This window comes from Taudactylus pleione, unplaced genomic scaffold, assembly GCF_031769625.1.
Source record: "Taudactylus pleione unplaced genomic scaffold, aTauple2 ptg000471l, whole genome shotgun sequence".
Taxonomy (NCBI): Eukaryota; Metazoa; Chordata; class Amphibia; order Anura; family Myobatrachidae; genus Taudactylus; species Taudactylus pleione.
The window spans coordinates 3015813-3042123 of NW_028284873.1; the positions used below are offsets into that span (position 1 = coordinate 3015813).

General features: G+C 44.2%; 1 protein-coding gene across 1 annotated transcript; it reads right to left on the bottom strand.

Annotated features, from left to right (window-relative positions):
• Window positions 1–2046: 2046 nt before the first annotated feature.
• Window positions 2047–23946, bottom strand: MED11 (mediator complex subunit 11). The gene is made up of 4 exons (XM_088448885.1): window positions 23816–23946; window positions 21245–21374; window positions 18044–18174; window positions 2047–2485 (listed from the first exon to the last, which is right to left on the bottom strand). Exons 2-4 carry the CDS (start codon window positions 21327–21329, stop codon window positions 2345–2347), a joined length of 357 nt encoding a protein of 118 aa, XP_088305011.1. The 5' UTR covers window positions 21330–21374; window positions 23816–23946; the 3' UTR covers window positions 2047–2344.
• Window positions 23947–26311: the final 2365 nt, after the last annotated feature.

The window sequence follows — 26311 nt, forward strand, 5'->3', positions numbered from 1 at the left end:
CCTCCAATAAACAGGTACTGAATCCAGGTGGAAAGCCATATTTTAAACTAGTGCAACTGAAGCTAAACTATCATGGGAACCAGACTGGAATTAATAGAGGGACCTCAGTCTACTTTGGGGCAGTAGTAATGAAGGGTTACTGGTTGTGTTGGGTTAGTTCAGGATTGTCTCAGTGATTGTCTTTTCAAGTATCTGCAGATCTGGTTACCTTGTCCCTTCACTGCTGTTTGAGTGACTGGTGTATCTCTGGAATCAAGATTAATTAGCATCTTTAGGGTAGGGTTATTTAGTAGACTTTGTTCTATAAACCCCTGTCTTTTCTTACTTGTGATTCCATATCATAATGCTCAACCCAATTAGGAACGATGGGGGCAAATTGCCGTACGAATGGCTTAGAAACGCCATCAACGGCACAGCAATTTGCCCCCCTCACCCTAGACTTGCACATTTTTGCTGGCACCGTAAGCGCGGCATAAAGCCACACATACTTGCAATGCCAGAACATCGCCCCCTAATTGGACTGGCCCCATAGATACCAGGTATCTCAACTTAAATATAAGACTGGCTTTGGGCAGACCAACTAGTGCTGAATGGGAAGTGGGTTGAACATATCAGTATCACCACACCAAGGACATCCTTCGTATAAGTAAATAAATGTTTCTGTATTTGCGGTCGTGATTATGTCGTTATCATTCAGATACGAATTGAAGTAATTTGTGAATTTATGGAGATTGATGCGGATTTGGACACATGCCCATTTGCTTAGCATAAAAGACACAAACTACTACTCTGCATGCTCACAAAAATTGTGAGGATGTACAGTAGATGATGCAGATTACATAATGAAACATATGCATCTTTAGTTTGTTTTATTTTAATGAATTGTTTTGCTATTGTCTTTCTGCAAGTAATATTAACCATCTTAATACAGGTTGAATCTCCCATATCCAAAATCCTTGGGACCAGGGGAATTTTGGATACCGGAATATTCCGTATTTTGGAATATTTGCAAACCATACTGAAATATCTTTGGAATGGGACCCAAATCTAAACACAGAAAGCATTTATGTTTTAAATACACCTTATACACACAGCCTGCAGGTAATTTTATACAATATTTTCAATAATTTTGTGGCTCAAACAAAGCTTGTATACATACATGAAATTCATTTATGTTTCATATGCACCTTATACACACAGCCTACAGTTAAATTTTATACAATATTTTTAATAATTGTGTGCCTTAAAGTTTGTGGACAATGAACCATCAAAAAGCAAAGGTTTCACTATCTCAGTCATTCATATTTGGATATGGGAGACTCAACCTGTATAAGCATTGCAACTTAATTATATTCACCTTAATTTAATAACATTCTGTTCTTGTGATCTTAAATGGAATCAATTTCAAGATTGGCTTGGTTTTTATAAATTTAAGGGAGTAATACAAATACAAAACTTATGCCCTAATTAATGCATAGCAATCACATGTACAAAGCATGTACCTTCTAGCAAATGAAGTCAAATAACAGGTCACAAGCACTGGATAAAATTCAAGTGCAAATATGTTGTTCACATGTATATATGCCAGATGCATTGAACTACTGGTCTGTAGACATTGTTGACCAATTACAAATATATGGAGAAAGCCCAGTAATCTACAAAGTGCAGCTTGTCTGCATATATTTAACTACAACTTCTCCAAACATCTACCGAGCACAGGCTTAGCAATGACCAATTGAGAATGATGTCAGAATGGGTAAAGGAGACACAGGGCCTGATTCAGAGCCGGACGCTATTTGCGCTCGCTCGGTCAGAAAAAGGGGCCAGCTACTTAAATTGAGCGCTCGTTCTTTGCGGTCTGTTGTCGCCTCTATGTCTGAACGAGTGAACGAAACATGCGCTCGCTATTTTGTAAAGACGCCCCCTTGCCGCTCGCATCATACGTCATCTCCGCTAGTTTTGTTAGATATGAGCTAGGCTAAATGATGGCTGTAGCTGCCCATGAGTAATCAGTATTACTAAGTGACACATATGCAATACAAAACATACAAGCAAAACATAAATTTAAGGTTGGTATTTATGTTATAAATATATTCGCAGTATTGTGTACAAAAAAAATCCCTGCTTGTTTATTATAAATATATACAAATGCATTTTTTCTCCCACTGGCCCGTCCGGCCATTAAAAGGTGTTGCTAGGCAAACATTTTGGAAAATGTTGGAGACCTTCATGCGTAAAGTTAGATTTTAGTAACCAAGCATGTTATTTTTTGGTTCATATATCCCCAATGTACATTCTGAAAGGTCCATCAATTTAATAACATATTTGTTCTTCCTCATGCAGGTCAGGGCTGCTCCAGCATCTGTTCACATGTCCTGCACAGCTCTGCTAGCTTTACTCGAGCATAGTCAATTCTGTTGAGTGCCATTGTGCCATCCTTGCGAGCACTATAGCTGGAACCTTCATGTGGCTGCCCTGTGGCCACCTGCATAGGTAGGTAAAATAGAATATCACAATAAAGACAAGCTAAATATATTAAATAAACGTAATCTCTGCACTATATTACTTTTTATTGCACTGAAGAATACAATAGAATACATTATAAATAGGATACAATTAATATAGGTCAGTATCAAGAAAGAGAAAAGTCTAGGAAACACAACAATGACAGAGCAATCTGTATGCTAGCATAGTGTACGGGACAACAGGTAGGTACATTACAAAGTAGGAGAAGATTCCCAGTGTGATCAATAGGCAATAAGTAATGGCCAGGTAACACTAATAGGAGACCCATCAAGAACCTAAGATATTATGACACAATATACAGGGCAACCCTAAAAATATACAACCAAGATTATTTATCACCAAAAGACAGTAACCATTAGCCTAGGACAATGGTTCTCAAACTCTGTCCTCGGGACCCCAAACAGTCTGTCAGAGGCTCCCAAACGCAGTCCTCATGGCTCCCCAATAGTTTAGGTTTCAGAGATATCCATGGTTGAGCACAGGTGACTTAATTAGTACCTCAGTAAATTTGATATACCCACCTGTGCTCCCTATACTCTATATCACAGGTTCTCAAACTCGGTCCTCAGGACCACAAACAGTGCATGTTTTCCAGGTCTCCTCAGAGAATAACATGCAAAATAATTAACCTTTTTAAAATGTGTCAGTTAGTAATGAATACAGCTGTGCACCTGGTAGGTGACCTGGAAAATGTGACCTGTGTGGGGTCCTGAGGACAGAGTTTGAGAACCTCTGCTCTATATTATGTGCATTTATTCACACATCTGAAGCCTGAGATTGCTTTAGTCTAGATTTGTAACCCTCCTCCACATATAAGTTTTTAAGCAGGGACCTATCATTTGACTGCACCAGGTAACAGGCATAATACAAAGCAAGCCCTATTTATACAGTGTCAGTTTATTTGGGGTGAGCATTTGGGTGTGGGGCCCCCTGAGCTGTTCTGGCTGGACCTCTTCAGGGCATCACCACTTAATACACATAGTCACTTTGTATATCACTTTTCATGTTTGTTTATTATTCATGTATTTTTTCACATTTTTTACCTTTATTGCTATTTCCAACACTTATTAGCTACTTTTACACACCTGATAATTTATAACACTACGCTGTCTTTTGGGGTGCCCTGCGTCCCATAAGTGAACCCCAGAGTGTTAGGGACCTGCTCAATGAGGTGACATTGACGATGGTGGGCAGGCCCGTATCATTGGCCACTGATATGCTAACTACCTTAGAAATTATATTTAAGTACAAAATACATTTAAATGTGAACAGTAATGATCGCATAGAGAATCTGCAAACTACTTTACCTGTGTATAGAACTTTAAAATCTCAGCACAATAGCACCCTTTAGTACTATTAGGGTGTGCAAACTATAGCCCCTCCCTATACCCAAACAATCTGTGTCAGAGGTTCAGAAACGCAGTCTCAAGGCTTCCCAACAGTTAAAATTTGCAAGGGATATAGTCATTTACAGAATATTGTGATCTTAATTAAATTATCCTGATGCAAATATGAAAGTAATAGGGGTTTCTGTCATATTGTCCACTTCACCCATGACCATCATTCTCACGTTCAGAGATCATGAATATTCTTGGTTGACTTGATGCTTACTTATGTGAAAGACTTACAGGCCCATGTAAGTGTGAAATTATTACTCTACGACGATTTATCTTTAAGTACCAGGAACATTGCAATATAAACACTGTGCCATATTGTAAGAAAGGGTAGTAAGGTTTGAGGAGGATGGGAAAAAACAAATCATCTGCAAATGGCCCTCTTCTTACCTCCCTATCACGAATTGTTATACCACTGAAGTGAAGACGCAAGGTCAACAACCGAAGAAGGGTAGCTAAAAAAAGTTGGGCCTCTAGACATAGAAATAGACGGGTCATAGCCAAGACTGATAAAAAGTGACAAATTTGAGGTTGTGTAAATAAACAGAATAAATTAAGATAATCTGCGCAAAAGTCTAAGTCTCAAATATTAAAGATGCCCCATTCATTGCATGATGATTGGGTCATTCCATGCCAAATCATCAGCTTCCAACCCGACCGTCTCAGATTTTCATGAAATTTGGTAGGATGATAGACGGCATAAAGTAAAAGGTGAGTACACACTGTACGATTAAAATGGACGATAACGATCATATCGTTATCTTTCATATCGTGCATTTTTTGGTCCCTTCCAACCCACCAACGACCTGCGATGCACGGGCACGTATGGACGATATCGTCCATCGACTTTGCATGCAGGCCAACCTGGTCGATATTGACCAGGTTACTATAGGGATCCGCGATCGTTGATCGTTATAGTCGGTGAATTGGTGGTGTGCTGGATGACACCTGGGAGATCGTACAATGATATCGTTATGGTAAGCAGCCAAGGCCGGAGGAGGAGACGAAACAGAGAGAAGGAAGACTGGAACACACAAGAAACCATACTCACAGAAATGGGAGATGGAAAACCAGTGACCAGCCACACAGCCCATATGAAGCCAGGTGCGTCAGGGCGGGTGCCATGTGGACCCTATGGACTTTGTGTTATCTGTTTCTACAAAGTTCTTACCATATCTCTTGTTTTCTACTTCAGGGTCCACAGGGTTGACCTTGGGGATGTCCCAAAGCAGTTCAACTAAGGGCGGGAATGCTCCTGTGCAGAAAGGAGAACCCTGTGCCCGAAGGATGCATCCTGAGAGGCAAAAAGGTGTCAAACGCACAGAACCTCAAAAATGTCTGAATGGAAGACCAGGTGGCCGCCTTACATAGCTGAACAGCAGAGGCGCCACGTCTAGCAGCCAAAGAAGGACCCACAGACCGAGTGGAATAAGCCTTAACAGAGGCTGGAACAGGTAAACCCTCCTGTGCATAAGCCTTACAAAATTACAGAACAAAGCCAAAAGGGCTAAAGTTTGTTTGTTGGCAGGCCAACCCCTCCTGTGAAAACCAAAGAGGACAAACAAGGACTCAGACTTCCTAACGGAATCAGTCCGGTCCACAAATTCCGAGAGCACGGACTACATCCAAGGAAGCCTCACCAGCTGAAAGATCAGGTGACTTAAAAGCTGGTAAAACAAGTTCCTGATTAATGTGGAACTTAGAAACCACTTTAGGCAGAAACTCAGGACGAGTGCGAAGCACCGCTCTGTCCTGGTAAAAAAAAAAAAAAAAAAATCAGAAAAAGGGGGACGACAGGAAAGCGCACCCAATTCCGACACCCTCCTGGCAGAAGCAATCGCCAGGAGAAAAACCAGTCATAAATGTTAACCACTTGAGCTCCACTGACTCAAGAGGCTCAAAAGGAGGACCCTGCAGCCCCCAAAGAACCACCGCAAAGTCCCAAGGAGCCACAGGAGGCACAAAGGGAGGCTGGATTCGAAGAATACCTTGGAAAAAGGTGTGAACGTCTGGCAGTGTAACGATCCGACGTTGGAACCACACAGACAGTGCAGACACATGAACTGACTGAAGAAATTCCAAAATCCTAGAAACTCGGAACACGAGGATCATAGTTTCTGGACTCACACCACTGAAAGTAAGTGTGCCACACTCTGTGGTAAATCTGTGCGGAAGCAGGCTTGCATGCCCTGAGCATGGTACTAATAACCGAACCCGAGAAGCCCCGAGACCTTAAGACGGCTGTCTCAAGAGCCACGCCGTCAAAGGCAGCCGACCCAGATCTGGGTAAAGGCAGGGCCCTTGAGACAACAGGTCTTGACGCTGGAGGAAGAAGGTAGGGGGCATCAATGGAGAGGCTCCTCCGATCGGAGTACCAAGGAAGTCTAGGCCATGTTGGAGCCACCAGTACGAGCGTGCCGCCGTCCTGCTTGAATTTCCGCAGGACCCGAGGCAGCAGGGATATCGGAGGAAACAGATAAGCCAGCTGAAACGTCCATTTCACCGACAGTGCGTCCACCAGACTTGCGCCTGCGTCTCTTGTCCTTGACCCGTACACTGGCAACTTGTGATTGTTACGGTAGGCCATCAGGTCCAGCTCCGGCAGTCCCCATCTGTCCACAAGTAGTTGAAATACCTCTGGCTGAAGTGACCATTCCCCGGGATGCACGTCGTGACGGCTGAGGAAGTCCGCCTCCTAATTGAGGACTACAGGGATGAAGACTGCCGAAATTGCTGGAATGTGGCACTCTGCCCAAGCAAGGATGCGAGACATCTCCGACAAAGCAGCACGACTGCGAGTTCCTCCCTGGTGGTTGATGTATGCCACCGTGGTGGCGTTGTCGGATTGCACTTGAACCGCCCTTCCGTGAAGAGCGGTGCCTGACGACTGTAGGGCCCTGTACACAGCCAGTAGTTCCAGAACGTTGATGGGGAGAAGTGCTTCTTTCGCAGTCCAACGTCCCTGAAGTGACAACGAGCCTGTCAGTGCCCCCGAACCCCGGAGACTGGCATCTGTTGTGAGCAGAACCCAGTCCGGGATCCAAAATGGTCGCCCCTCGACTAGATGAGCCGTCTGAAGCCACCAAGCTAGAGACTGCCGAACCTCCGGGGACAACACCAGCATCTGAGACCGGATCCAGTGAGGTAAGCCATTCCATTCGGATAGCATCAGCCCCTGCAGGGGCCTGTAATGGAACTGGGCAAATTCCACCATGTCGAATACCGACACCATGGACCCCAGAACTCATTGCCGAGTGTACCGATAGTCGGCAACTGCTCAGACAACTGTGTTTCCGCAGCTGCAGGGACGAGACCTTCTCCGAAGTCAGGAAGATCCTTTGCTGACGAGAATCTAGCAAGGCTCCCAAATGTACCATCCGCTGTGATGGAATCAGGGAGGACTTTTTCCAATTTATCAACCACCCGTGTGCTTTAAGACAAGCGATCGTCAGGTGGAGATGTTGAAGCAGTACCTCCGGAGAGCTTGCCAGCAAAAGGAGGTAGTCTAGATACGGCAGCAACCGTACATTCTGATTCCGAAGGTGGGCGGCTATGATCGCCATCACTTTGGTGAATACCCTTGGAGCCGTGGAGAGGCCAAAGGGTAGCGCCCGAAACTGATAGTGATGTTGCAGTATAGCAAACCTCAGAAACCGCTGGTGTGAAGGTGCTATAGGAACATGGAGGTAGGTGTCCTGGATATCCAGGAAGACCATGTAATCCCCAGGTTCCATCGCCAGAATGATGGAACGTTACGTTTCCATCCTGAACTTGGGAACTCTGAGGAATTTGTGTAGAGACTTCAAATTGAGGATAGGGCGATGAGAACCATTTGGTTTCTGCACCAGAAACAGAGCAGAGTAGTACCCAGTCCCCCGTTGTGACTGAGGAACGGGAACAATGACCCCTGCTTTCAGCAAGGACTCTATAGCTTCCTGAATCTGCAAAGCTTTGGTTTTGTCCTGAGAAGGACTCGTGCAGAAAAACTAGTGGGGCGGTCTGTGCCGAAAGGACAGGGCGTACCCCTGGCAGACCACTTCTCGAACCCAGGCATCCATGGTAGTAGTGTGCCAGCACTGGGCAAATCGAAGAATTCGGCCTCCCACTCTGGGGTCCCATCAGGCAGCAGGTTTATCCTCCTGCTTGGAAAAAGGATGCCTAGCACTCCATGCCTGCTTCTTGGGCTTAGAGGCGGCCTTGGTTGCTGACTGCCACAGGAAGGGACTGACCCTTGGCCTTACACCCTGAACCCGAAAGGCAGAGCTCCTGACCTTAGGATGCGATTTAGTCAAAGGAAGGAAACCTGACTTGGATTTAGCCAGAGTATCCACTATTTTGTCCAAGTCTGGACCAAATAATAACTCCCCATTAAAGGGTACGGCCTCCAGGCCTTCTTACAATCTGCATCAGCTCTCCAGGACCTCAGCCACAAGGACCGACGAGCAGACACAGCCGCCGCCGAAACTCTAGAGGTCAGCAGGTTTGCGTCCAATGGCGCCTCCCCAATATAGGACACCGCATCTCTCATCTGTCCAATTAACACTCTCTGGACATCCGGAGCATCGTCTGGAAAGGTAACCTCTAATGCGTTGGCCCAGCTCTCAATGGCTTTAGCCACCCAGGAGATGGCCATAGACGGACGGGCCACTGCCCCTGAGAGAGTAGATAGACTTTAAACAAAGTCTCCACCTTCCTGTCCGTGGGATCCTAGGGAGGAGATAGACGGTAAAGGCAATGTAGTGCTTTTGATTAAGCGGGTGACATGGGAATCCACCGCCGGTGGGGTTTTCCCATTTCCTGCAAGGAGCCTCAGGAAACGGATAATTAGAAGCTTGCCGTTGTGGCTGGAATCTCTTACTGGGCAACTGCCAGGCCCCTGCCATATGATCTGTCAACTGGTCAGAAAGGGGAAAAACCTTAGCCTTCTTAAAATTAAGATACTTTGACCTAGGGGCCGGTGCATCATCCTCTATGTGCAGGATGGCCTGCAACCGCCCTAACCAATGCCGGCACATTAATGGAGGATTTAGTCTCTACCTCCTGAACCGTGGCGTCCGAGTCAGTGTCCTCATGTACCTCCCAGTCATCTGAAGACATGTCCGTGTCCGTTAAATGCGCAGCCTGGGCAGCCCGCACTGGGCGCTTAGACGCCTTTTGAGTCATGTCACCCTGTAACATTGACTGAAAAGCCAAAGACGAGACCACCAAACTCTGTACAGAGCTGGGAGTACATTCCACCCAGGGTGGAGGAGACGTCTGAGGAAAACCCTGAAAGGGCACCACAGACTGTTGCGACATTGGGGTAGACTGAACATACATAGGCAATCCCCTATACTGCCCAACAGTCTGAGACCCAGGGGGGAGACTGCAATAAGTGTGGAATACCCGGGGGAATGGGGGATGGTTGGCTTGGGTCAACACCCTAGTAGGGACAGCTAGAGGGTGCACAATTGACACCAGCACAAAAAATCACCCAAGGAAGGCAAAAATATTATAATATATATCACTTATTTGTGAGGTCAGTCACATACAGTTGGTGTTTCAAGTACCACATTGTGGGGGGGGAGAGAAGAGAGAGAGAGAGAGATGAGAGAGAGGAGAGAGAGAGAGAGAGAGAGAGAGAGAGAGAGAGAGAGAGAGAGAGAGAGAGGAGAGAGTGAGAGAGAGAGAGAGGAGAGAGAGAGAGAGAGAGAGAGAGGAGAGAGAGAGAGAGAGAGAGAGAGAGAGAGAGAGAGAGAGAGAGAGAGAGAGAGAGAGAGAGAGAGAGAGAGAGAGAGAGAGAGAGAGAGAGAATCCTTGCAATGTATTCAAATATAAAGTAATGGGACAAACTAAACAATCCTAAATCTAACTTTCAAGGGGTATGCCTTGAGAGGGGGAGCCCGCTGCCGCTACTAGCTAAAGACTGCCTTTACCCGCAAGCAACGCAAGTCAGTGCTGATCGCGGCTTATCTGTCCCCGTTGATCCGGCTGCAGTCGTGGGAGGTCCCGGAGCCCTTTTAGTACAGACTCCGGGGTCCCGCTGCGATCCCCAGAGCTATACTGGCGTCGCAGCTCCAGCGGTGTGTAGGAGCGGCAGCATGGACGTCCTAATGGACAGTCTGCTGCTGCCGCTCTGAAGTGTGTAAAAAATAAACAAACTCCATTAAAAATAAGGTATGGGGCTGCTCCTGCAGCCCCACTGCGCGAGGGTGACCATACTCCGGCTGGGCACCAACTAAAACCGAGGTGCCTGTGGCTCGGGGGCAGGGTAGAGGAGGATGGACCCAAGTGCATCCTGGGAGCAGCAAAAGCTTTAACTGCATGGCGCCCGTGGATCCAGATATACCCAAAGGTCAACCCTGTGGACCCCCTATGGACCCTGAAGTAGAAATTTATGCTTGCAAGGTCAACTATAACGAACCATAACTTTGCTTCGCATTGTGATAGAACTTTCATGCTGGTCTTGTTTTGAAGCTGGGGACCAGTTTTTATTAAAAAAAGTTTTATATTTAAATATTGACCTTTATATTTCAAGGTCACATGATGGGACCTTTTGACCTTGAATATCTAAAATAAAAAGTTTGTTACTTTTTTTGTACATAAAGTTATGCACTTAAATAAAATCTCTCTTTGGTATAAAGTTTCATTTTGGGAAGCTTTGGGAACAGGAGTAAAAAAGAAAAAAAATATTAAGTACGGCAGTTGAACCCATTTACACTAACCATGCAACTGGGAAGTTCAGACTTGTCTTGTAGTGTCTCTCTCTGTGTTCTAGGGATGGCCATAACAACAACAAAATTGATATTCCCATACCATTCGGGTGGCATGGACAGCGGAGCAGGGGTGAGAGTCCTTCGTCCCTGCAGGTTGTGGTCTGCTGACCCTATAGAAAACAGGGCTTCAATTTGTGACATGGCCCGATGGGACTATTCCAGCATGGCGGGAGTCTGGGGGACTTGCTCTCCCTCCCCTTCAAGTGCCTGCCTGCTACCTTGTTCTGCCACCTGAGTGGTTGCGGTGACCCGCGGGAAGTGACGTTCAGATCGGCTCCTTCTCCTGGCGATCGGCTCCTTCTCCTCCCGCTGCCGGCATCTGGCGGTGCTGCGCTGAGGACCTGCAAGCTTATCTCCCATCTTGCTAAGCAGCTGCTGCCAGTTGCTGGACCTGCTGCTTTCTGGCCCACTGCAAATCTCTCTCCTAGAACCAGGAGTCCGCTCCTACACTCTTTGGTGTCCTGGTGGGGAGTCTATTCAGTCAGGTAGTGTTCTCCCATTTTTTTCACTGGCCACATCATTAAGCTACCTGCTTATATCCCCTCCCCTCATAAAAAGCAGCTTGAATATATTGCTGGGCTCTTCCATACCTTTTGCCCCAATTAACTAACATTTTACTATTACAGTGGATATATAACCTATTAACTATTCTATTTTACATACATTTCTGGTGTGCTTTATAGGATATGTACTGTGATTTGGAAAAGCAACACCCTGTAGGTCATTTTTAGAACAATAGCTTCCCCTTGTGGCAGGTACCTGCAACAGTAGTAATTGATATTTTATTTTACTTTTTTCTCAACTTTGGTCCCACTTGTATTTGTATTTATACTTATCGAATACTGATGCCATGGTTCCCTGAGTGGCTAATATTCTTCGGTTCACCACAGGATGCTGCTAGCTCCTATGCTCTAACAATGGTCTGGTTTATGGCTGCTTAGATCACCATTCACAGGGGAATGTAACAGAAAGTCGCCTCACCGCTTTCTATGCCCATGTCTCATCATATTTAGAAGAGTATCTTTCTGTGTCAATGTTCCATTTTCTGTGAGCTATGGGGCAGAAAAAAACCCCCAAAAAAACAACCATGCTGCTGAAAAGGACTCCTGTCCGCCTCCTTCTAAGCCTTCCAGATCAGATATGCTGCAATTCCTTAAGCAGACGGTAAAGTCACCACTCAGATGACTCGTGTTCCCTGCCATCAACAATCCATGGTGACACTCTGCTGAACCGGACCCTCCTGCTACTTCCCCCTCAGACTGCCCAGGCCTCCAATGGAGGAGATCTTTAGCAAATACTCAAACTCTGGCACCCTATGCCTACTTCTCAATGTGAGGACTTTCGAGATACTTTAATGGATGCATATAATGGATTGCGAGAGGTGGTGGTCCGCCAGGCGTCAATAATCACTGCCATGTCTCAGAGATTGAATGACCTGGAAAATAGAGTCAGGCGCAACAACCTTAGGATCTGGGGCGTTTCGGAGGATATCCCTGTGAATAGCTTGATCGATTATCACCAGAATCTTTAATGACATCCTGGATAAAGACCCAGAAAACTCCATTGTTTTTGACAGGGATAACATGGCAGTAGCAGACCAGCCTAGGGACATCTGCCGGCTTCATTATTTTACACAAAAAAATGGAGATTATACCCAAGATGCGTAACCGAGATTTCATTGAGCTAGATGGCCAGAAGATCCATATTTTTCAAAATTTGTCGTGGTCTACTCTCCAGAACAGCAGAGCTCTCAGGCCCCTTACGGCGGAATTATGTAATCTCGATTTTCTCTACAGTTGGGGCTTCCCTTTCAGCCTCCAGGTAACGCACCAGCAGCTCATTTCTAAAGATCTTTCAGATTTGCCATCCTTCTGCTCCATTTTAGGAATTACTCCCAGATTGGAATGATTCCACCACAGGCCATATCCGACACGAACTTCAAACAGGTGATGAAAGATGACAGGTTGTTGAGCATCCGGCAAACAGTCCCATGCGACGTCGGTGACCATCTGAGTGACCTGAGCTCCTTCTGGCCTACTCTGTCTCGTTACTCCCAAGGCCCTGGGTTTGGACAATTTATACGCCGCAAGGACTTTCCTGACCTGCACACTGTTTGCCGGAATGTTCACAGTATTTGCCCTCTCTATAGTTAGGAACAAATGTAGCTCTCCATTCATTTGTGGACTTCCTGTCTGGACTTGTGTTAAACCAGGGGTTTTGAGAGTATGGTTCAATTTTGTGCTTTGCATATATGTTAGGCTTTTTCCCATGTTCTCTCAGCCTGTCTGTCTTGATAGATTCTAAACACTTTTCTTATTTTTCATGATTGGCCATGTTGGCGTGCTCTTAGATATACTGGGCCTGATTCAGAGACGGACGCTCTGAATGAGCGCTTGCTCTGAATCAGGGAGTTTTTTTTTTGTTCGGCCTCCTGACCGCTCGCATAGCTGTGGGTGACCACCCACAGCTATTGCGAGCGGCCAGGTTGATGGTTGCGATGGTCAAGACCATCGCGACCATCGGGCTTGCGACGAGACCCTTGTGGTAGGGTCTCGTGGCCGCAAGCCCCAGAGAGCTTCTGGCTCTAATAGAGCCGGAAGCTCTCCCACTATCATTGGGAACGCATCAGTTTGGCCAGCCACCCCTCCTGCCCACCTACCAAACGGGGCGAGCTGTCAAACACCATCGACAGCTCGTCCCCTCTGGTGTGAGACCCGGAGCGAAGGAGCACCCGTCGCTAGTCGGGTCTCGAGCATGTGCACGACGGAGCCGGCTCCGTCGTGCGCATGCCCAGTGGGCAAACATCGAGCCGGTTGCGAGCGCTCAGCGCTTGCGACAGAGTCTGAATCAGGCCTACTGTTTGCCTGGGCACTTAATTTAATAGATTTAATAACAATTTGATACTGTAACTGTCTAGGTAGATTTTGTACGGTTAGTTCAATATATATTTTTTTGGCTTAGTGCCTTTTGTCACCGATCCCAGTTGCTCCCCACACCGCAGACGCTTGTACATCATGCCCACACAAGTGAGGAGCAGTTTTTCAATGTTCTCCTTTATTGTTGTTGCCTGTTTGTACTTTTGCGCTTTACTTTTTTTTTTTTTTTTTTTTAAATTTCCCTTTACCCTGTTTCAGTTTAAGGCAAAGGGGCTCAATGTCCCAAAAAAACATTCCAGGGCGTTACGTGAACTTTATGCCCTTAAGCCTGATGTGCCTTTTATCCAAGAGATCCAGCTTTAAAGTTGATGCGGCCCCTTCTTTAAAAGGACGCAACTTTCCTAATACTTTTAATAGCAACAATAGCGAAGGTAAACCCTTAGGGTTAGCAATTTGGTTTTCCTGTGCCTCCCTTTCACAGCCCTGGAGTGCTTTTCTATAAGTATAGACAACTATTAGTTAAGGGCACTCTTCATGGGCAAATCTACACCTTTATGAGTCTCTAATGGCAACTACCCTCATGCCTAAAAATGGTGTTAGACCACATTGACGCATTGAAAGAGGGGTCCTTATTCTAGGCGGTGATCTGAACTGGACACTCCAGCCTGATGTGTATACTTCCACCTCCTCCCGTAACCGCCCAACTCAACCATACCGGAATGTCCACCGTATGCTTCACGAACACCAGCTGGTCGATACGTGACAACTCCAACACCCCACCTACCAAGACTACACAATTTTCTACCCTCCCCATGACTCCTATTCTAGACCAGATTTTCTACTGCCCCATAGGTTTTTACACCTCCATCAAACCAATGACTTGGTCTGACCATGCCCCAATCACTCTTACCTCTCTACCAGTCTCACTTCCCCTAAGTCATGCACCTGACACTTGAATAAAAGCCTTCTTTCAGATGCTTATTGCAAGTCCCAGTTGGACAAAATGCTCTGATTATTTTAAATTAAATGACTCCCCAAAAATTTCCAGCCTCACTGTACGGGAACTCTCCTTCAGAAGAAGGTATCTAATCTCCAGCTCTATGTTCCAGTTATAGGCCAATGAACACAGCAATTAAACCATTTGCCAAGCTAATTGCAAACAGACTTAAAATTCTCCTTCCTGCGATAGTCCATTCCAACCAAGTTGGTTTTGTCCCAGGTCACAAAGCACAAGACACCACTTATGTAATTGACTTGAAGCATCTCGCTATAACGGAGCAGTCCCAAGCTCTTCTGATCTCTACTGAAGCAGAGAAGGCCTTTGACAGAATAAACTGGTTGTTCATGAGGGGGGTTGCTGACACACATGGGGTTGGGACCTGCCTCCTTGCAAAGAATTCTGGCCTTATATTATACACACACACCACATATTAAGATCAATGATGCTCTTTCGGACCAGCTTCAGATTTTCAATGGTACTAGACAGGGTTGCCCTTTATCCGCGCTTATTTTTGTGTTGTGTATGGAGGCGTTGGCTAGGGTGATCAAACTGAACCCAGACATATGTGAGCGGTCGGTATATGGATGTGAATATAAGCTGGCTTTATTTGCATTTGACTTCCTGGCTGTCCTGACCAACCCTTCTATCTTAATACCTAACCTTAGAATGTAAGCTCTCATGAGCAGGGACCTCTTCCCTCATGTGCTTCTCTTTACATTTTCTTCTACTCTCTACTCCCCATTAGGGCACCTATCACGGGACCACCAACTCCCGGCAGCTTATTGTGAGTGCTTTAATCACTATTTCAGCAATGTATTTAAGTTGTGTCCTTGTCCTGCACTGTAATGTACTGTAAGTTACTTGTTTCTTGTTCACTTATTAGTTCTATGTACTATGTAAGGCGCTGCGGAACACTTGTGGCGCCATATAAATAAAGGATAATAATAATAATAATAACCTTGTTTCTGAATTTCAGGAATTGGTCTCTCTCTCAAATTTCAAGATAAATGACTCTAAATCTATAGCGGTTAACCTTACGGTTCCCCCTACAGTAGTGGAAGGCTTGAAGGCCTCTTTTCCCTTCTCCTGGTATCACTCAAGACTTAAATACTTGGGGTTTTTGTTGAATTATGACCTGTCCAGATACGTATTTGCCCCTTTTGGAAAAGATCAGAGGTGAGCTTCAGGACTAACGTTCTCGTGGCACGTTCTCGTGGCTGGGCAGGGCAAGTATAATTGAAATAAATATACTTCCAAGAATACTTTACTTGCTCCAGACCCTCCTGATAAGAGTCCCTAGGAGCTGGTTTCTGAACGTTCACCGTGTGCTGAGAGATTTTGCTTGAAGAGGGAGATGACCCTGCTTCAGACACCATGTGCTCTTTAGATGTAGACATTTGGGGGGTACTTTTTGTCTACCTACCCGATCCATGAGGCTGCCAGTAAACCCCCAACTTCTTTTGAATCAATGAGTCAGTCGGAATCTCGTCCTCAACATTTTCTCTCTCTGGATAAAAACTTCTCATAGAGGGCACTTTTTCCATATTACTGCGCTTCACAGCTGACTGGGAAAGGGATCTGGGTATACAATTAGACCTGGGATTGGGATAAGATCTTTCAGACCACAATGTCCTGCTTGGTTAGGTATTCGGTAGTAGAAAGTCAGTTTATGGTTCTTGCCCGCTGGTACAGATGCCCATCAGTATTGGCCAAAATGTACCCTGTGGTGTCCGCTACATATTGGAGATGCGCCTCTGCTGTTGGTCCCCTGTTCCATATTTGGTGGGAATCTGCCACTATGACACCCCTTCTGTGACTCTGGTCTTTTTATCTAAAGAGATTGTAGGCCAAGAAGTGTGCTTAGAACTTGCATTCTGGCTTCTTAATAAGATTGTTTTATAGGATGACACCGAACCATCAATCAATTTTGAAACATTTCAATAGTGCAGTCAAGACTTTAATATTTCCAGTTCATTGGCTCCAACCATAGCGGAATGGTTCTCCAGATAGGAATTCTATTTATCCATGGATGATCTTATGATGTCTGGAGCTACTAAATTTAGAGAGTTGAGTGGTATCTGGGGACCCTGGTTCCGATTCAAAGACTCTCCCTCCTAATTGGGTCACATTAGTGGGGTTTCTTAATTTGCTTCATGATTCGACTAGTTATTTTGCTGTTATCTCGGGTGGTTCCTCTCTCTTTTCCTTCCTCCCCTCTTTCTTCATTCTTGTTCTCAGGGGGGGGTGGGTTTTCCTCTCGCTTTCTGTCCTACTTTACTTTATTGTTTTATGGCCAGATTGCTATTTTCTCTGTGATCTGGTTTTTATATTGGATTTTGTTTTTCTATTTGTGATACTTTTTTTCCTAGGTTTTGAATGTAGGACTGAATTTGCTCTTCTCACAGTAGTATTATTGTCCCATTCACTCAATATATATGTGGAGACAATAAGCAAATATACAACCAATGTGTGGTAAATTTGTTATTATCCCCATATATATTGAGTGAACGAGAATGTATTGTCTCTAAATATTTGTCTTTTTTAACAATATTCTTCATTCTATAAGGTATCTTATTTAGCGCCAATAGGTGGAGTCATTTCAATCTTCTGTTGTATTTTAAGCTCCTGAGAAAGCAAAAAGCTTTACAGAAGATGTTTCTTCTTATAATACAATTCCAGGTTAACTTCCAAAGTGTGAGCCTTATAACGATTAAAAACCACATTCATGGCCCCCTACAATGGGTCATACTTCAGTCAATATTATTTTCTGGGCTTGATCGGAGATAATATAGCCCCGGAATGTAGCTTTTGTGGCCTTCAAAACTGAATGGAACAATCCCAATGCGTGATAAATGTCAAAAACAAATTCCAACCACTGGTGATTATAATAAACCAAAGTCCTCAGAGTGACTAAGACAGGATGGGATCCTCAAAGATTTTATAAATAGTCTGTGAGGCACTGTAGGAGATCTGTATGGATGTCAGGGGTTGCAATTTGTTACAGTAATATCGGAAACTTAAATATTAATCTTCCTGGAAATACAGGAAGAACTTCAGTGAAGTCAAAGCACGTTGAAATGGCTAATGGCCTTATATTGAAAATGTGTTAAGGTAGGCTCTCATAAAATGCAGTCACTCTTGCACTCTCCCCACCTGAAAGTCCAGATTGACACTTTATAAAGGTGGGTGCAGAAATATATATGATCTGCAGATCGACTGATCTGCAACTGATGGTTGTTCATATACACCGAACAACCATCACTGCAATCTGGCCGAGGGTCCCGCTGGCCCCACGGTTTCCTCTGCAGCAAGTGTATGGGAGGTCGGCTGACCACCTGTACAGCAGTTATATCTTCCATCAGCTGTGCTGCACAGTCGATGCGATAACTCTGTGAACGTCGTTCAGACAGATCGACTTTATACACTTCCAGCTTCAACCCTTCTCAATATAATGTACTTGTTGTATAATGCTATTCTACTTAGAGGTCTTACCTGTGTGAGATAACGTATTTGCCCAGAGAGCTCAGATTCCACTTTCTGCATGGAGGCAGTAAACTGTGCAGCCTGTCTATCTAGCATACGTTCATTTGGCTTCTCTTTGGAAAGCTCCAAGATAACATTCCCTGCAAGAGACATAAAAAAATTAGATATCCAACTCCTCTCTATTTAAACCATATGATTTTTCATTCTGAAATCTATATTAAATGTATGAACCAGTTTTAGACCATATATTTCATTAACAAATATCACATATTAGCTTTTTAGTATTGCTTCTGGTTACAAAATTAAACACATTGCATTTATTACATTATATAATCACTAGGTTATGTGGTACATATTATTTTGGTACATATACAAAATAATATTTCATATATAAAGGGATTTCTCACCTTTAGATCAATGTATAAAAAGTTTGGTGGATGCCTCCCTATAACTTTCGCTTAATATGTTTCTCTATTTTTCGATCTTATATATTTTTACCAAGAATTTGTAATTTTTTTTTGTTTTAAACAAGGCCAACCACTGCTTTTGTTATCTATAGGTCTTACTGAAAAGCAAGGAAGGAAATCAGAAAGCTAAAAATCAGATTAGTAAAAAGCTTCAAGAGAGCATTTATAAGGACAAAAAAAAAAAAAGTTACCCAAAGGTGGGAAATCCCATCAATAACAAACACTGGCATCAAATGAAGACTAAACAGCCTCCTTGTAATGGTGTTCTCGAAAGGCTTTGGCAGAGAATGCATAGGAAGCTCAACAGAATAGAATGAGCTTTAAGAGTAGACTACTTCCTGAGCACATGTAGGCTTGATACAGTTTGTCATTCACTTAAGCTGGCCACACATCTAAAGATTATCTGTCCAACCAGCCAACTAGTTGATTGGTTGGAATGAAAATCTGGTAAGGTATGGGAGTAACTGATGATCAGCAATTTGCTCCTAAATGCCACAAAACAGATGAAAATGGTCGTCAGACAAGTTTGATAAATGTTTGATCAAAACAATTTGTTCAAACAACAGTTTTTAGTCCATTTTCCGGCGTTTGGGAGCAAATTGCTGATTGTCATTTGTTTTCATACCTTACCAGATGTTCATTCCAACCAATCAACTAGTTGGCTGTAAATTGGTCTCGTGTGTGGCCAGCTTAGCCCTAATAGTAGCCTAAAGCTGGCCACACACTAGACCAACTTACATCCAACTAGTTGATTGGTTGGAATGAAAATCTGGTAAGGAATGAAAGCAAATGACAATCAGCAATTTGCTCCCAAACGCCGGAAAATGGACAAAAACTGTTGTTTGAACAAATTGTAGATCAAACATTTAACAAACTTTTCTGAATGACCATTTTCATCTGTTTTCTGGCATTTAGGAGCAAATTTCTGATCATCATTTAATTCCATACGTTACCAGATTTTCATTCCAACCAATCAACAAGTTGGCTGGTTGGATGTAAGTTGGTCTAGTGTGTGGCCAGCTTTAGCCGAGGACATTGGCAGCTTGAGGTCCAGTCTTAAGCACAGCATAGTAGAGAAAAACATCATGTGACTTCCTAAAAATTTGGACAAATCCAAACACGAAAGATGAAAATCCAGGCCAACATTTTCATCTGGTTTCAGAATCACTCAGTTATGAGCAAAAGTTTAATGGGGTTTAGTAACTTTAAATGCCGGGATCTAACTTTTTCTCTTGGTTGATAGAATAGGCACCAGTAAGGTGGTCTTCATAGTTATATATTTCTTTATTATATGGAGTGAATCAACTCTAAGTGGGCCCAAAGGTAGAAGCCTACAAGCACAGACAGTGGCAAGTTTTCAGTAATGTAGCCACTAGATTAAAAGTGCCAATTTGTTTTAAGCCAAAAGTCAGGTCAGCAATTGTAGCCTGTTAGGGCACTGGTCCCTGATGAAGGAATAGTGAAGAATTTATAGATTCCCTGCCATTCTTACTGGGTGCAGAAACACAACCTTCTTGGCCACCATGGCAAAACTACTATCACTCTGGCTTTCTCCTCCAATGTTCTTTCCACGTTTTATTTCTTGGAAGGTCCGCAAAATAAAAATTTGACTGTGACGCGGCCAAAAGCAGTGTTGGACTGATGTTTCATATAGAAACATCAGTGTAGCGTTACTTATTGGTTGCGTCACAGTGCCGAGCAGTGTCAGATTGGAGGGCAGAGCAGATCCTTCCCCCAGTATAAAAGGAAGGTCGTGATTGCTCAGTCTCTGTCGCAATGAAAGGCAGTACCAGTGTGAGTACCACAAGTGCCTGTTCTCTGACCCTAACTTCCAAGATGCATCATCTGTAGGCCCACAGGGTATAGCATTTCCCTTCAATCATTTCAGCACGCCACCCCCTTACCCCAACACTTCTCTATATGTTCTAGCAGGAAACTTAAACCTACAATACTATTCAAAGCAACAGATTGTGTAGTAATCTTGCTATCAATTCTTAGTGCTTATGATAAGCACTAGAATAAATTAAATGCTACACATAAGAAGTAGTAAGGTCTCCAAAATAAAAAGAAAGCACTAGTATTACTAGAAAGTAATACTGAAAGCAGACAGTTGCAGTGCAGGGATAAATGCAAGGTAGGGTGGCAGTAAGAGGCAAAGAAAAAAGTGGACCATTAAATGACGACAGCAACCTGCACATGCAGAGAGTCAGAATAAACACAACAGCCTGCAGCATAACCCAGAAGACAGGACCAGAACTAACAGCACATAATGGCAACCATGCAAAGGCCACTGGCAGGATCTACCCAAGCAGCAGTTAAACCTACCGCTTACCTGGACTTTAACCAATTCTGAACACTCTGTGGAATGGTTTCTCCCATACAGTGAAGGGGTCAGTGGAGGCTTTGTGGACCATCAGGTCCTTCATATTCTGTTCTCCAATAGCTGGGAGTTATCTGCTTTCAACACTTAATGGTTGGGACCAGAGGTTCCCAAACTCGTTCCGCAAGGCACCCTAACAGTCCAGTTTTTAAGGATATCCATGCTTGACTACAGGTGACTTAAGTGCTCAACCATGGGTATCTCAAAAACCTGAACCATTGGTGTGCTTTGAGGACAGTGTTTGGGAACCTCTGCCTTAGACGTTTACTACATTAAGAAGGTACAGGAATATGGTTTTGCACATTAATGCCCTGACCAACATGATAAGGATTTAACATATTTAAAAGTGCTTAACAGATTTACCTGCATTTAACAAGATGGCAGCAATTTCTCTCTCAATTTCCTCTAATATGCGCAGTCTCTCATTTGCCAGGCTATATGTAGCCATGGTAAAATTTGGTAGCACAATTTACTGAGCCAAACCTGTAGTACACTGGAAAAAAAATGGATTATACACCACCTTGTTAATGACATCGTAATAAAAATACCACTATTTTACTTACCTACCTCGTCTCAATAATTGATTATTCTTATACACTGCTGCACTACCACCTACAGAAAATATTTTACCAACATGCTCTTCATTCAAGTCGGAGCCATGGGAAAAAACAGCTGTATTTACAGATGTTTTTCCTAGGCCCTTTCAAGTTCTGTAATACACTGCCAGCAAATCAATTGCTTGTTTAAAACTGAGGCAGAGGAGAAGCTTATGATTTGTGATTGATCCTCCAGTCTCCCCAATCCCTGTCTTCAGTCATTAGAAAAAGGATGGGTAATATACTGCCCTCCAACTGCTGTTGAACTACACATGCCAGCATGCACTACATCAGTTTTAGCATGTCCATTTAGCAAAACTGTGGCAGGGCATGATGGGATGTGTAGTTCTACAGCAGCTGGAAGACCACTCTTTGCCCACACCTGCACCAGAGCAATACTGGCCCTGGAGAAAACCAGCACCTGGGGTTCCAGCTAAAGCATATTAGTAAAATCTCTCCATAGGTGGTAGTGCAATTTTAAGGGACCCATAAGTGGACACAAATTGCAGCATTTACAGAAACAAACAAACAAAAAAAAAATCACTGCTCTGAATCAGCTATTAAATAACTGCCCGTGGGGTAGATGTATGAAGCACAGAAGCGGTATCAGCGCGCATTATGTGCACCGACACCGCTTCTCCCTGATGTATGATCTGGGGTCTGGGCGGTAAATAACAGGTGCGCTATGCGCCCGTCATTATCGGCGCTGCTATCTACAAGATAGCAGAGCCGAGCGGCAGGGCCATGTACGAACGGTCATACCGCATGACCGTTCGGCCGGCTGTAGCTGTCGTTATCAACAGCTACAGCCTGGCGCTAGCCTATACCCAACAGCAGGGACACCGCTGTCCCTGCTGCCGGCTCCAGGCTGCACGCGGGGACCTCGCAATATTTGCGAGATCCCGCGCATGCTCAGTGGAGCCGGCCTGTTCTTACATCTCATCGGTAGTGCTTCCTGCTGCGCCTCGGTAAAGAGGCGAAGCAGGAATCGTAATAGCGGCACTTAACGTGCCGCTTTCATACATCTACCCCATGTGTTTCAGATCAGACTGTTAAGCTCGTTTTGTTTTATTTTTTATACAGAAGGGCCAGCAGAAGGGCTGAAAACTGAAAAAAAAAAAAAAAAAAAAACTTAACAGCACTGATAAAAACTCACTATCCTGTAAAGTAATGGTGCATTCAGTCAGATTCGCAGATCGATGAACGATTCATGATTGAACGATTGTTACAACAATTTGAACGATTTCTGACAGTATTAAAATGAATGAAATCGTCAAAATCTGACTGCCAACACAGTCGATGTAAGATATTGTTATCCGATATGCAGGAACACGCATCGTTCATCGATGCATGCCCTACATGTCAAAGATATGAACGATTTTTACAATAGTTATCGTTCATATATGAAACAAAATCTGACCATGTGTATGCAGCATAATAGTGCATACACACGATCAGATTTTTCCTTCAGATATGAACGATAACGATTTAAAAATCGTTCAGTCGTTCATATCTGAAGGAAAATCGTTCATATCTGACATGCCTGAACGATGGACGATCAACGATGCGCGTTCCCGTTTGTCAGATAACGATATCTGACATCTGATGTGTTTGCAGTCAGACTTGGACGATTCCATTCATTTTAATGCAGTCAAAAATCGTTCAATCGTTCAAAACTTTGGTAAAATCGTTCAAATCGTTCATCTGACAATTCTGACAAGTCTGACCATGTGTACGCTCCATAAGAGTGGTATTTCACAAGATTATTTTTGCAATCACTTGTCCAAATGTATGGTGTAAAGAGCTCAGACTAGTTTAAGACACCAGAAAAATTATTGTACTTGGCAATTCATTCCTTACAAAAACAATGATATTTATTACAGCAACATTATTTTATTGGTGAATAAAATAAATTGATTTTGCGTGAACTGTTCCATATTAGTTATCACGTCTACGTCTGTGGAGGATGTCAGAGTGCAGCAAGTTAAACACACAAACATAAGATACTGGTGCAACAATACAGGTAATGAGGAGGTACTGCATACATTATTCCAACATCATGGGGCAACATAGTGCCCGCGGTAGAATATCTGTGGCGGGGTCTACAATGCCCATGGTAATGGAATCCTGACCTGCATAGCTGCAGAAAGTGTAACAGCGTGTTTCTGTTTATCCAACCTGGTTCCCAAAAGCAATAATAGAGGGTGAATGAGTTAATGATAACTTATAGCTTAGTGTGTGAAAATAAATCTATCTGGCACGTCTATAAGAGGTCGCATTACTAGGAGTCACAGCTGTCGCTGAATACAAGTAGTACCTTACGTACAATTCTGTTTACCTTAAAAATGGCAGTAATACGACTTCCGTTTCCTCTAGCGAGTAGCAGGATAGAGAACCCGCCGCACAGTAGCATGAAGAAGAGGACTATGGAGGAAGCAGGGGACTGATTAGGCAGCGCGCCTGCAGCTAACCACGCCCCCACCATGTGATTGCTTTACTAGGATTACAGACTGTGATGTTCTCTACGCCACGCCCCCTGACGGCCACACACTCCGTCCATATCTGACACATACTCGGTTTCCCGCCCTCTGATGTCACCAGAATCGGACAATTTCGAAAGAAAGGGATCTTGGGCTTGGCAGCCTTGGCTCCTGCAGCTGTTTAGTCATAAATCATGTCCTGGAAGCCTGGGATAATCAGATAAGACATATACAGGAATATTCCTGCTTATTATTCAGCTACTGGAGTATTAGCTCAGGCTCTTTGTTAGCACACATTTGCTCCTATCAGCTCAATTACAGGAATTCTCACCTTTAGATTTGTGCATAGGCAAACAGCATTGCAGTATATACATGAGCAGTCTCTATTATAGTAACCCAATGTCTGCCTCCACCAGGGCTGCTTTTTATTATATATATTTTTTTATCCCTGACACCTTCATGACAGGCAGCCCTGACTGACAGGCTGATGTCACTAACTCATACACCAGGGGTGGGGAACCTTTTTTCTGCCAAGGGCCATATTGATATATATATAACATTATTTGCGGGCCTGGTTTAGGCCATGCCCCCTCCACATGATGTCACATGGGGGTGGGGCCACAATTGTCGGTGATTACAGCAATGCCCAGACCATCCTGAGGATGTTTTGGGGAGCTGTAAGGGCAGCGGTGTGACAGGCTGAAGCATCCTAAAGATGCTCCAGGTAGCACTGCTGCATAGATTCTGGCTGCAGGGTACCATTCTAGGCACCCTGCTAGCCAAATGAGGCTAGCAGATAAAAGCTCTGAGGGCCAGACAAAATGATACCGAGGGCCTTATAAGGCCCCTGGGCAGGAGCTTCCCCATCCCTGCCATACACCATCCTGACAGGCTGATGTTACTGGCTCATACACCTCCCTGACAGGCTGTTACGGACGGTATACAGTCACATGGTTGACATTTACCATGTTGACACTAGCATGTCGACATGATTCAACATGTCAGCAGGCAACAGGTTGACATTTTCACGATGTCAGCATGTGAAATATTGACATTCTCAGAATACCGATGGTTAGTGTTAGGAGCAGCTTTGTGGTTTAGGTTGCATAGGTGAGGAGAGGGGTCAGGCATAGGGAAATAACATTTATACCACCTGCCTAATATTGTGTAGGTCCCCCTTGTGCCGCCAAAATAACTCTGACCTGTTAATGCATGGACTCCATAAAACCTTTGAAGGTTTCCTGTGGTATCAGGCACCAAAAGAGCAGATCCTTTAAGTCCTGGAAGTTGTGAGGTGGGTTCTCCATGGCTCGGACTTGTTTTTCCAGCACATCCCACAGATGACTTTGTCATGTTCCTCAAACTTTTCCTAAACAATTATGATAGTATGCATTATTCTGCTGAAAGAAACCATTGCCATCACGGAATACTGTTGCCAGGTAGGGATGTACTTGGTTTGCAACAATCTTTAGGTAGGTGGTACGTGTCAAAGTAACAGCTACATGAATGCCAGGATGCAAAGTTTCCCGGCAGAACATTGCCTGGAGCATCACACTGCCTCCACCGGCTTGCCTTCCCATTGTGCATCCTGTTGTCTTCTCTTCCCAGGTTAATGACGTACACACACCCGTCTGTCCAAGTGATGTAATAGAAAATGTGATACATCAATCCAGGCCACCTATTGCTCCATGGACCAGTTCTGATGCTCATGCATCCATTGTAGGCGCTTTCAGTGTTGGACAGGGATTAGAATGGGCACTCTGATCGGTCTGTGACAGCTCTCTATGATAGCCAGCATTAATTTTTTAAGCAATTTGTGCTACAATAGCTCTTCTGTAGGTTCAGACCAGATGGACTAGCCTTCGCTTCCCATGTGCACCAATGAGCCTTGGGCGTCTATGACCCTGTAGCTGGTTCACCGGTTGTCCTTCCTTGGGCTACTTTTGGTAGGTACTAACCACTGAATACACAACAAGACCTGCCGTTTTGGAGATGCTCTGACCCAGTCGTCTAGCCATCACAATTTGGCCCTTGTGAAAGTTGCTGAGATCCTTAACTTGCCCATTTTCCTGCTTCCCACACATCAACTTCAAGAACTGAATGTTCACTTGCTGCCTAAAATATCCCAGTCTTGGACAGGTGCCATTGTAACGAGATAATCAGTGTTACTTCACCTGCACCTGTCAGTGGTTTTAATGTTATGGCTGATATGTGTATAAATCAAAGAAAAAACAACCACGCTTCAGTATTTCTTCACACAATAATAGAGGGACAAATGTAGAAATGTAAAGGTAGAATAGATGGAATCTTCGCAGTGCAAACAATTATCATCATGAATGCTTCACATTCCAGAG